Here is a 12,557-nt window from a genome sequence, read left to right as displayed (position 1 = left end):
AAGACTTAATATATTTTGGTTAAAACATAGTTTTAGAGTGACTTTGACTGTTTGGATTGCGTGTATCACCAAATGCAACACCCCTGGATGGGACTAGGCAACTGAGTCAGTAAAAGTGAGTCAGCCCCTCGTGTGCATGCTTGCTCACCTCTGAGAGGGTTTAGGAAGAGATGTCAGTGGGAGGAAAGTTCCCACAACTGACTGAGTTTGGGGGCAAGGGAGCAGTCTGGAGCATCACCATTGCTGACAGGCAAGAAGGGTTTTTTGGAAGGTGAGGAGTGAGGGGAGAGGAGGTACTTCAAAGGGTGCTGAGCCCCTATCAGGGTAGGGCTGCTGCCATGGACATGTTGATTATTCATGGCTTTGAGACACAAGTTGCTTGTGGTGACCTTCTCCATGAAACAAGCAGGGAATGTGGGGACCCACCAGCTTTCTATGCTGTGGTCCAGGAGGGCTTGGGTGGGGTGGGGTGGGGTGGAGGTGGCACTGGGTACCCACCAGCTGCCATGCTGTGGTCCAGGAGGGCCTGGGTGGGGTGGAGGTGGCATTGGAGAAGGAACGCCTGGCCGTGAGCTAATTTTGCTTGAGTCCCTGGTGGGGTATAAGGCTGAATGCGCCCCTTCTTTCTCTTCCCTTTTTGCATACCATGTTAATATAAACAAAAAAGGCTTCTTCCCTTTGCTTATCAGTTGAACTCTGTAAGTGGGGAAGGGAGTAAGTTTGATGGGTGCATTATCACTTAGTTTCACAAGCAGCAGGGAAACTAATCTGCAGCTACAGTAGGACCAGACTGTGAGCCCAGGTTCTCAGACTCCCGGGCCAGTGCTCCCCCAACCTCTGACATGCTGCAGAAGGATGCTTGCTTGGCTCTGTTCCTTTTGAGAGTTAAAAAATTGGCCTACTATTATTTTGTGAATTGTGTGTACATTATGTTTTACATAAAATTTAGAGGGAAAGAGGTAATGTTGCATAAATATGTACTTTCTGTTAAGTTCACCTAGTTTTTAAAGTATGCTATTTCCCACTGCTTGCAAAGGTTGTGATAGTTGTATCAACGAGGAAGCACTGATAATTTACCAGATTCCATCTATAGGATCTTTCATTTAATTTACCTGATTCCATCTATAGGATCTTTCATTTACAGTGATTGGCCAGTTCTCTCTACAATACGCAAAGTGCAGAGCTAGCCCCCTTCAAAACCGATACTCGATTTTAAAGCTGATAACTAAGACATGGTGTTACGGAAAACACAATCCTATGCTCCACTCTCTCATCACTACTCTTTAATTGCACTCGGGGGAAAAACACATTTAATTGTTTCAACGATCATTACTTTTTTTTTAGTAAATTTATAGTAAATGGAGGAGATTACCAAAGGGCTATTTTTTTCTCAGCTTGTGGTTTCTAATTACATCAGTTACAGCTCAGCCTTCTTCTTAACTAGAGTGCAGGCATGAACTGGAAAAGAATGAGCTAATCCATGATAGATCAGGTGGAATAAAGATCTCCATTCATATCTTTACCTTTTATCCCTTGTTCTGAGTGCCAAGAATTAATGCTATTTGAAAGTACAAACTGAACCTGCCAAGCTTCGGACAGCTAAGATAATCCTAATTATTTTAAATGTTAGTGAGAAGGGCAGCAGTTCCACTCTGGAAAAGAGTTCTATTGTGAAACATTAAATATATGCTAAGTGGTATTGATTGCATATGATTTTATTTCCAAACACTATGGTTATCATGAAGTGGAAGAATTTGTTGTTTTAAGAAATTTTCATCAGCTTTTCATCAGATTCTTTCTTATGCCTACAAACTCTAGGAAACTGAAGAGGCCAGCAATTTTGATTGTCTGCCTTGGCAGTCAGCATCTAGATGAAGAGTTGCTAACAACTGAAAAACGCCACTTGTATTTTATTTTAAAATGGTTTCTTAGGAGTTTAATAGTGTTTAACATATAGAGGAAGGAAAAATGTTTTTAAAGCATGAATATCCTGTTTTCTCACATCACTGGAAGAGAATTATTCGTTCCAGTCCATTGACTTCCAACAGATCATTCAAGTTAAAAGTCAGGGGTCTTTGCAATGTCAAAAGATTTAGCGCTTAGAGTTTTGTGGTTTTTTTTAAAGAAGATTTTCTTTTTTGACAGTATAAATATTTTTCAAAAAGAATACTCATGGTTAGATGGCATCAAAATCATCTTGAAGTGTTTTTTCCCCTCATTGGTAAGAATGATCCTGTGTAAGGTTTTCTGTTTATTTTTAAATCATAATAAAATAACATCCCAGTAGCTTTGGTAGACAAATAGGCTTCTTGAGAGAAAACAGATACTAGATTTGCTAGTTCAAACAAGGGTCAGCCTCGGAGGTTTACCCACCTTTCATTGTAACACAAAAAAATATCAGATTGGCAAGTTTTCCTTTTTTCTTTTCCTTACTTTTCAGTCTCTGCTGTGGTGTGCAGAAATAATTTCTTCTATTTCTGTAAATGCTGGGAGGCTATCAATGATTATAGGGTAGTATAATCCTTAATTGTTTATTGCCTGTGAATGCTTCCTGCCCCCAACCCCAGTGCAGCTGGCCCCAACTCCCTTCCCCAAGCACAAGAGCAGCACACTAGCATCTTCACTGATGGTGTGTTGAGCATCTCAGGCTCAATTATTCTTCCTTTCTTCGGGGTTATTCCCCAGAGTGGAATTACCAGGTCAGAGGGGCTGAACAGCTTTATGGTTCTTATTACATGTCACTAGATTGCTGTCCAGAGAGACTGAACCAATTTCTAGTGCTACCAGTACTATCTGTTCCCCCACAGTGCCACTGACGCTAGGAGTTAGCATTTTTACAAAATGACCTAAGACAAGACTTTTGAGTTGAAATTAGCCTTGTGTAGGGCCCCTTAGAATCAAAGAGCGAAAAGCATCATTTTGATTTTTGAATTTTTAATTGGTATGAAATAATTTACAACGGTCAACTATTAGCCTCCTCCTTCCAAAAGTTTAAGGAAGCTGCATTAAAATGGAAAAGGTACCTCTGAGGGACGATCTTTAAGGATGGTAGTAAAAGTGATTTTGGACATTAGTCACTAAGGAAAAACACACTAAATCTCTTCATGTACTTAGAACTCTATGAGGTGCTATACAAAAATGAGTTTAAACAGATACTATCCCTAACTTCAACAGCCTATTATTTAAAAACAATGCTAAGCCTTGAACAAATGTAAAAATAACATGGGTTTAAATTTTGAGTGGAGAAACACTATAAAAAATACAGCTGTTTTTCAAAACAGGGTGAGTTTTACATTTTCTCTAGAGTGCAGTCATGCATTAAAAGTATGCTTGGAGCCCCCCTAGTCCATGCAGGTAATATTCTGCATGCTTTGTGGCCCCATGTCGCAAGAGTACTTTCCAAGAAAATATTCATAAGGCAAGTTAGAGCAAAAGGGGGATATTGTCAAATTCCTTTCTTTTGCAAAATTCCCACTCCTCCCCTTTTTAGTCCCAAGTTGGCTAAATGAGGAGAGGGCATCTCCCGGGGCATCTCCCAGTCAGCTGGTAACTGGAAACAGGCCCAGGGCTCTGAACATGTTGGGAGAACACATACCTATTCCTTTACAAGCCTCTGCATCAGCTTGGCAAAGGTCCGTTGCTTTGCCTCCTTAAACTCACACAGGGATTGGGAAGGTTCAGCTGCCAGTTCCGAAATGTGGGGCCCAGGAGAAGGTTGGTGCAGGGGCCAGAGCACATCAGAGTCAGCCTAACCAGTACGGTGCTGCCCTTGACAGCTTGCACAGGATCCCTATGTTCAACGGGGAGAGTAATTCTCTCAGTGAATGGTTTGAGGGTGAAATACCTCACTAAAGTATGTGTGTGGCATACAGGGTAGTAGTCAGTAATGTTTACTGTTCTTCTCCATAGCTTCTATACAGAGAAACTTCTGTCACTGGTTGGGGGTGGGGACATTAACGCATGGACTCCAGGAAGCTCTTAGTTAGCTCTCCAGATCTGTATAGTAACAAGATCTCAAAGCAGTCTGCTGCCTTTGGAAAACATTTCTCTGTACGTATATGTGACAACCAAGTGCATGTATACAATTAATAAATCACCTTGGATTTGCATGGAATTTAAATGCATATAACAATCCAAATTTAGTAAGATAGTTTTATGAACTGTAATAAGATGAAGGCTTCAGATTTCCTAGATTCCTAGTTTTGGTTGCTATATTTATATATGCATATGCGTGCTTTTTTATTATAAAATACTACTTAATGACTCCCTTTAAATTAAAAAAATTTTTCCTATATTTTAAAGCTTACAAACTTATCCTTTGCTTTTTATTTACATTATTAAAAACTAAACAAATCTATCAATATAAAAAGAGTAACCACTTGTCAGGAAATTGCCTAAATTGTTTTTCAAATTTATTCACTTACTGAATTTTCAGATCATCTCTTTCCTTCTTGGATATTGAGGTAGCTTGTACAAAACTATCCATTTGTCTATCTGTCTACCCATATGTCACACTGGAAGAAGGGGGCTTTCTGAAAGAATTTGGTCCAGTGGAGTGGTTAAGGGTCTGCTTCTTAAATCCTAGCTCTGTTCTTTTATTTCTGTGTGGTTCCACTAGCTGCAGCAAACCTTTTCCAAACCCGTAACAAGTGTAAATAGTGTTCAGTTGTAAAAAGGTCTCTTTTCAGCATGGTAATATACCTTATTAAATTCCAAACATAATAAGTATTGATGGCAAACACATCAGGACCCAGTACAGCTTCTACTATGATTTAGTTCTCTACAAATGACTTCAGCACTCAGCTCCCAATGCATTTTGCTAATTACATCATAGATTTCCCTATTGATGAACACAAGCTGAATTAACACAGGAGCACTAATGTACCCTTTCACCATTATTGTTGTACAAGAAGCCGTGGCAGATGCTGGCAGTTAGTTACACAAACATTAGTATTAACGATTGGCCATTTGGAATTGGTGACAAACTACTGCCCGGCAGAATCCTGAGGCTGAAACCAATCAGGAAGTTAATGAGGAGAGAAATTACCACTGCAGCTTCCCCTTAATTACATTCACACTAGGCAGGAAGGGAGTTCTGGGGGTGGATCTAAACTCAGCTAAGGTTAAGAAGGTCAGAGACCCTTTTGCTTAAGTTTTTTATCTACTGTGGCTGCTAAGGTTGCAAAAGTTGCTTAACACATTATTACTTTTGCATCCTTCATATTTAATGTGGGTTTTCCAGTGGAGTTTTATGTTCCTAGGTTTGCTTTCACAATTTGTATCTGACTTCTATTTTAGTGTGATGTAATTTATTTACTTTTCTGTTTTTAAAATTTTTCTCTCCCATTTACTGTCTTTTACTTTTTAAAAGTTATGTATGCTGACATCCCCTTCCCCCGTCTTTGTCCTGTTATGCCAAGAGAAATAATAGTAAAGTTAATATGCTATCAACTTCACCTGCTGTATCTTGGAAAAGTAGGGTGGGTTACCTGTCATGGTGGAAAGGCATGGGTGGAGTCTTGCTTGAGGTAATTTGTCAGATGGATCACTTGACAAGTTTCATCAGCATACTTTGCATAAAGGGGAGGAGTCCGGTGAAGGGTGGAAATAGTTTCCCAAAGAGGATGCAGCCGACTTGTTTTGTTTTTTAATGAACGTTAACCTGGAACTCTGCTATCTAGCTTACTCCTTTCGTTAAATAGGTATACTGTGTAGAATACTATTTTTTTATTCTAAAGAAATGCTAGGAGTTTTAATGAGTGTCTATAAAAACACTTTCAACTCAGAATAGAAATGGAGAGCGTCACTTTCTTTGTTGTAACCTAATTGAATAATGAATGTATAAAGACCAGCCACTTTTAACATACTCGTCTCCCTTTCTCTCTCCCCTCACTTCCCAGTATTCTCGCCGCCCAGCAGTCAAGATTCTGGCTTGGTTTCCCTCTCGAGCAGCTCTCCTATTAGTAACAAGAGCACAAAGGCAGTGCTTGAATGTGAGCCTGCGTCGGAGCCCAGCAGCTTCACAGTCACTCCCGTCATCGAGGAGGACGAGTGAGCAGTGCCTGCTGCCGATGGCGGTTCACTTGGAGTAACAGGCTTATTCCACTTTCCATGGGGTTTGTTAATATTTTGCATTGACTCATACTATCTTAACTGTTGGGAACGTATTTGGTTTATATTCCTTAGAGTTTAGTCCAGAGGCTGTAACACATTTGTAATACTTTAGGGTCCGTGACTACCATCTGCATGATTTAAGTGCTTTACTCACGGAGTTTAAATAATAGTGTTCATTTTTTTAATGACACTGGTTTCATGTAGTTTTCAAGAAATAAAAGAATTCATTCAAGTGAAGCCATTTGTGTGCCTCTAAATGAGTCATCTAATTAGATGTTACTTATAGTTTTAAAATGAAATCTTAGGTGCCTTAGGGGTTTTTTTTTTAAGTATTTTTAAAAAACCTGCAAAGATATAAATTTAGCCAAGTTACCTGACGGGTGAGAAGAAAAGAGCAGGCAAAATTAGTGATTTTTTTAGAAGTCTGCTAAATGGATATATTGTGTGTGTTGCTGTTGGAAATAGCCCCACCCCATCCTCCCAATCCAAAACGTAACTGAAATATAATCAGAAACATTAAAGCCTGTAAAAAAAATTGCTGCGTTTTTGGTAAAGGGTGTAATTTGTAAACAGTGCAATTTAAAGTGACCTTAGTGATGCAGAGTTCCTGAGTGGTGTTTGTAGAATGAGTTTATCATACATTCTTTCTACTACTGGAAAAAAATGGATGCAGTCTGGACTGTTGTAACCTTAGGTTGTAATCTGATTTGGAAATAAGTACATCTTTAAAAGTTGCTACAGATTTGAGTTCATTATTTTGTTAAAAATTGCTATGGAGTACTTTGTTATATAACAGAAGCCATCCTGAAATGAAACTAGTCTAAAAAAATTCATTGTTCTGCTTAGTTGCAGCTGTACCTGAAATAAAAATGTTATTGATGACTGAATTTTCTTGTGTGTATATTTGGTGAGCGGTATTAAACAGGAAAAAAGAAATTACTTGTATTTTCTTCGCTCTGTGCTTTGAAAACATCTATTTGATTTCACCCCCATCTTTTGTAATCAATAACCTGACCATCTTGTTTTTTATTAAATGCACTTACTCTTAATTTCATCCACCAGTGGTTTTAGAGAGAATAATGTGGAGTTACCTATATAGGTTTGACATTATAAATCACTTCTTGGGGCTGAATCGTATAGCGGTATCGATTGATCCTGATATATCACAGAAATTTACTGTCACTTCTGTTTTCAATTAAAGATACAATCAGTCAGATAATGACTTAATTGGATTTTACAGAAGATTGAGTTTTATTGCCCAGTGCTTTACGAGTTTAGTTAAGGAAGATCATTTTATCACACTTGTCAGGCTGCTGCTACTGCAGCCGAGTGCCCTTCGGCGGGCGGCTGTGGCTGTAGCTATTGTGACGGCTACGGCGGAGGCTGCGGGCGCGCGGGGAAGGGAACCGGACCGCGGAGTCGTCACCTCCAAGGTGTTTCTAGTGGCCTCCTGGAAGATGATCCCGCGCCCACCTTGCCCGCGTGTTCGCGGGCCCCTGCCCACTGCCCCCTCTATTTCTTTAGGTCTGGCTTTTGAGGATCCCGGAGTCTTGCAGCTCCCGCCATTCCGCAGATAACCTCAGCACACTTGTGACCTGCGGGGTGGTTGGAGAAGCTCCGCACGCTTCCTCAGTGGGAAAGTGTCCCCTCTCAGCACTGCCCCCTTCAGTCCCCCTGCATTTCTGGAAAGTCAGGCAAGGCCCAGGTAGGCTGCCAGTGCGCTCTTAGCCTTGACTGAGCACCTTTCGGGCCTCTGGTGAGCCGCGAGAGCCAGGTTTGGCTCGGCGGAGCGGGCTTGGGCTGCGCAAGCCGTGCGCATCGTGGCCGCCTGCACCCTGGGAACTAGGCCTGTCCAGTGGGCAGCAGCCTTATTTTTGAAAAGGCCCTTCTAAACCCACCGACCTCGCCTAACGCCGTTTGGTGCTGCATCCGAGCGGCCTCACGCGGTCCCCTGGAAGGGCCACTCCCCGCGGGAGGGCGGGGCCCTGGACCTCCGCTGGCCACGCAGGGTCTCAAGCTGACCGGAAGACCCGGCTTTTGGCCTGTGTCCAATAGCCCCAGAAGAGAGGGGTCTGGAGCCTTCGTCCCACGCGTAGTGACGCTCAGGTTTCCTCGGGTTGTTAGTCTTGACCCAGGAGAGCGCAAGACAGGCCCAAGGCCTGGGGGGATTGCGTTATGAATGTCCAATTCTAAACACAACGTAGAGCACAGACAGTACATCTTCACGGCTGGATTTTAACCGTATTTTAATAAACACATTCGAGGGGGTGTCAGTTTCCCCAAGCTCTGCCCCCTTCCGCGGGCGGGATCCATGGTGTGTGCAGTGTAAGAGTGCGCAGAACGCGTGTGTTCAAGTGTGGGCGTGGCAGGCGTCGTGTGCTCGCCCGGCGCACTGTGCGGATTGCCCAGACAGCCTTGACAAGTTTTGCAGATGTTTGGGTGCTACGGTGTGGGGAAACCCAGGCAGGAGCGCCAGGCCTAATTCTCCTGGACTCTTGGTGAGCTGCCGCTACTCCACGAGGGGCTAGAAGCAAAGGGAGCACGCGCTTTTCCCCAGGCCGCCTCTAGCTGCCGCAGTGGCTGAAGGCGCTGATGACGCCTCCCCGCTTCCAGCGGATTTGACCCGCAGGCTGACAACCCACCGCAACAAGCAGGCCGCTGGGTTCGCGCCGCCGCCCCGGGGCCCTTGGCTCATATTCCACCTCGTGTCCTGCAGACCCTGCGCCACGGAATTGGGGCCCAGGACGCCCTTGGTGACACTCGCCTTCTTGCTCTCACAGCCACCGTCATACCCGCAGCCGGGGCTCCCTCCGCTAACCACGCTTGGAGACCCCAATCGGGGACAGAGGTGGGAGTCAGACCCCCCCTGGCCTGCACTGCCGTTTCCCTCGATTCTTGCGGAAACAAGACTCCCGCCCACACATAAAAATGCAGCTCCCGGCCACCGGGCGCCGGTGGCTCAGGCCTGTAATCCCAACACCTTGGGAGGCCGAGGCGGGCGGATCACTTGAGGTCAGGAGTTCGAGAGCAGCCTGGCCAACTACTAAAAATACAAAAATTAGCCAGGAGTAGTGGTGCATGTCTGTAATCCCAGCTACTCGGGAGGCTGAGGCACAAGAATCGTCTGAACCCGGGAAGTGGAGGGAAGCAGCGAGTCGAGATCGCGCCACTGCACTCCAGCCTGGGCGACAGAATGAGATTCCGTCTCAAAAAATAAATAGAAATAAAAATATGCAGCCCCCTCCGCTCCACTTGAACTTTAATGCTGAACCGGTTTCCCACGTATAAGTGTATCGCACCGCATTTTGACGCTTTGCATCGAGTCGCATTAATGGCGCTTTTGAGAACGCGTCGTCGCGCTTTACAGAGAAACCCTAAGGGCAACCTGTGGAGGGGTAGGGGATATTCATTGGCTTTCCCTGCTAGGCCCTGTCCGCCGGGCGGGTTAGGGTCGTGGCAGCCTGCCCGCGCGCCGCTGACTCTCTGGGAATTTTGTCCGGGAAACTGGCGTAGGGCCCTGGCTCACCCTTCGCCCTCCGCGCACACGCGGACGAGGCCTTAGATCCACAGACTTCTAGGCCCTGCGCCTTTGAAGCTGGGCCACTGCCAACCGCTCGCGATTCTCACCTTCAACAGTCGCCCCCTTACCCCTCCCCCACCCGCCTGCCCTCGGAAGCGGGTCGCCTCCACTCCACCACCTGTTTAAGTTCCTCCCCATCGGCGCCCCTCCAGTCCCCACCCCCGCCCCGGTCCAAAAAACCAGCAAACCAAACTTTTCCACAGTTGAAAGCCGCGGCCCGCGAGGCCGGGCTGGGAGGGGAAAGCGGGGCGTATCTGGGGGGCGGGGCCCCGAGCACTCCGGAAGTTGCCCCGCCCAGGAGGCTCCTGGGCCGGGAAAGTGAGCAGAGGGCTCGGGCCTACTTTCGTCCTGGTGTGGCGCCCCTCGGCCTCCCCTACTCCCAGTTCCCGCGTCTCCGCAGGGCGCCTCGGCCTGGCCTCCAGGCAAAGTTCGCGCCCACTGTTCCTGGGGTGTCGGCCGCGCGGGCCGTTTCCCTTCATTACTCCCGGGCCCCTGAATCCGAACGCTTTCCCAGAAGCGCGCAAATCCGCTTGCTTTCCCCGCGGCTGGGCTTTGTTCAGGGACAGCAAAGGAGGAGGCGGGAGGCTGGTGAGGTTTTCTGGAAAAGGGGCCTGTCCCGAGGAGGAAGTGCCCCAGATCCCTGAGAGCCAGCGCTCTGGGGAGAAGAAACTTTCCTTATCCCTTGAATGTTGCTCAAATTACCTAAAATTATTTTTTCAGCCCTTGTGTTTTAAAGTCGCAGGGTAAAGATTATCTTAAGACTTAACATCAGCGCTGCTCATTTTTACGTTGGTGGAGACGTGCCTTTTTTCCTTTGCACTTAAGGTGGACAGGGTCTGCGACCCGTCTCCCTCCCTTCCAAGACGGTGTGGGGAAGCGGCCGACGTCCCCAGCCGGACTCACGCCCTCCTACTACTCGGCGTGGGGTCCGCTGCGGGCGCTCCCGACAGGGAGCTGGAGTCGGACGAGCGGCTGCCCCCAAGGCCTCCAGGAACTGCGGCCCAGCGGGGAGCGCCCCAGGCTAGCGCTTTTCCAGTTCCCTTCGAAAGCGCGGGGCTGAGGTCGCGGCCCTGGGCCCTCGGATGAAGCCGTGCTGTAGCTACACCTCAACCCCACAAAAGGCTGGCGCGGTCTTGTATCCAGGCTGGGTCTGAGGAATCCGCAAGGGGGAGAGCGCTAACTCCTAGACGTGAGCCGCTGCTGGCTTCGAGAGTTCGAGAACATGAAGGACCTGGCTTCTCCTGCCCGGTCGGCTTAGGGCCAGCGAGGTCACAGGCCGTTCTGCTCTCCCTGTTTGTCCCCAAAGGCCTCGGCACGTGGGGATCTGGAGCAGGCCTCAGACTGCGACCCATCTCTTCCCCTACCAAAATTATGTGGGGACAACAGTCCAGGACCTTCCCCTGTTCAGCGGTATCCCCGGGCCGGTGACCCCGGGGTTCAGTCGTCTCCCCGACCCCAAGCGGCCTCTGCTTTCCACCCCTCGCCCCGGAGGGCGGCTTCGGGGATCTCATGGGGGGTTTGCATGAGTCTGTCCCCAACCAACTGAGGGAGAACCAAGACATTATTGCCATCTAAAGAAATTGATTGCTGGATGCCCCACTGCCTGGCTAGACATTCCCCCAACTCCTTTCAATTTGAAGCTGGCCGAAGAGCGAGGTCGAGAAGCTGACCAGGTGAGAGCTGAGTAGTTCACGCACAGGAAGAGGGGACAAGTTTTCCTGTTTTTACAGGGGTTCCTCACGCTCAGGCTTCCAGCGTCTGCCTGCACTGACATCATCGTGGTCGCGATGAAAACAGTGAAATAGGAACCCTGACCTCCCCTTCCATGAGAATCCAGCAGAGAATTTCCTGATGTGTTATACATCCGGGACAATCGGAAACTGTCGTTTTGATTAAGTATTTGTTGGGATGAGGAGCACCTACCAGGACTCCCAGATCTGGAGTCCTCACTTTCTCAGCAAGGGCACCTGCATCCTGAGCTTTTACATGTACACACACCCAGCGATTGTGTGTGCCGAGAAAGACCCACATACGCACATTGTTTTTTCCTCTTCCACGATTATCTGCCACAATTCCACTCAGTTAATTGCGGTTTGAGAACACACCATCCACAGGAGAGCACCAATGGATCTAGACTAGTGAGGTTACATTTACTTGTAATCCTCCCCCTTCCCTTTCCCATTTCTTTGATGATTTTTCCCATAAGTGTGTAAGCTACTGGGACTTAGTAGACGCAGGCCGCTCCCCCTAAATGTGATTTGGACCATATGCTTTCTACATTCATTCCCGCTTCGGCTTTTCTTCTCTGCACTAACTGCTAACACGTTATAGTCACCTTGAAATTTCCTCTGCTATTTTCCAATTAAAAGCTTAATAGCCCTGGAAACGGAGTTCATGTGGTGAAGTTTACCATAGCCCCTTGTTCTGAAAGGCTTTCTGCTGGGATCCCATTATGTGCTTGAATAAACCCTTTCTGCAAACAGAAATGGGACTCGGGGTTGTCAGGTGTTGGGTTACAATAGACTTTGAGGCAGGGGACATTTTACCAACATAAATACAAACCTGTCCCTATAGGGAGATGTTGTCAAATACTGGGATATGGAAAACATTCCCATCAAATATGAGAAAAGGATTACTGCACTATATCAAATGAGTATTTAGATCTCAGCCCCCGATGCGCACCGGAGTGAAACGGGCCCCCGGGACCAAATGCCAGACTGTTTGAGTGGCAACGAGATAGGGTGGCTAGGTGACCGACGGAGGAAAAGGGGGAAAAGGGGGAAAAGGGGTCGCCTTGGTAGTGAAAATGCCCCCACAAACCTGGTGCAGAGCTCTTCTGCTTTCCTTTTAAAAATTTATTCAT

The 12,557-nt window shown here is 46.7% G+C and overlaps 1 protein-coding gene across 4 annotated transcripts in view; it reads left to right on the top strand.

Annotated features, from left to right (window-relative positions):
- The window catches only part of DMRT1 (doublesex and mab-3 related transcription factor 1), a 129,526-nt gene extending 122,476 nt beyond the window's left edge, over positions 1-7,050 (top strand). For all 4 annotated transcript variants that reach the window (XM_004047747.5, XM_055350707.2, XM_055350706.2 and 1 more), the window contains exon 5: positions 5,901-7,050. In XM_004047747.5, coding sequence (XP_004047795.1) covers positions 5,901-6,055 — 155 coding nt within the window. In that variant the 3' untranslated portion in view covers positions 6,056-7,050. The remainder of the gene's footprint in view (positions 1-5,900) is intronic.
- Positions 7,051-12,557: the final 5,507 nt, after the last annotated feature.

Source organism: Gorilla gorilla, chromosome 13 (genome assembly GCF_029281585.2).
Source record: "Gorilla gorilla gorilla isolate KB3781 chromosome 13, NHGRI_mGorGor1-v2.1_pri, whole genome shotgun sequence".
Classification (NCBI taxonomy): domain Eukaryota; kingdom Metazoa; phylum Chordata; class Mammalia; order Primates; family Hominidae; genus Gorilla; species Gorilla gorilla.
This window is presented reverse-complemented; position numbering and strand designations above follow the sequence as displayed.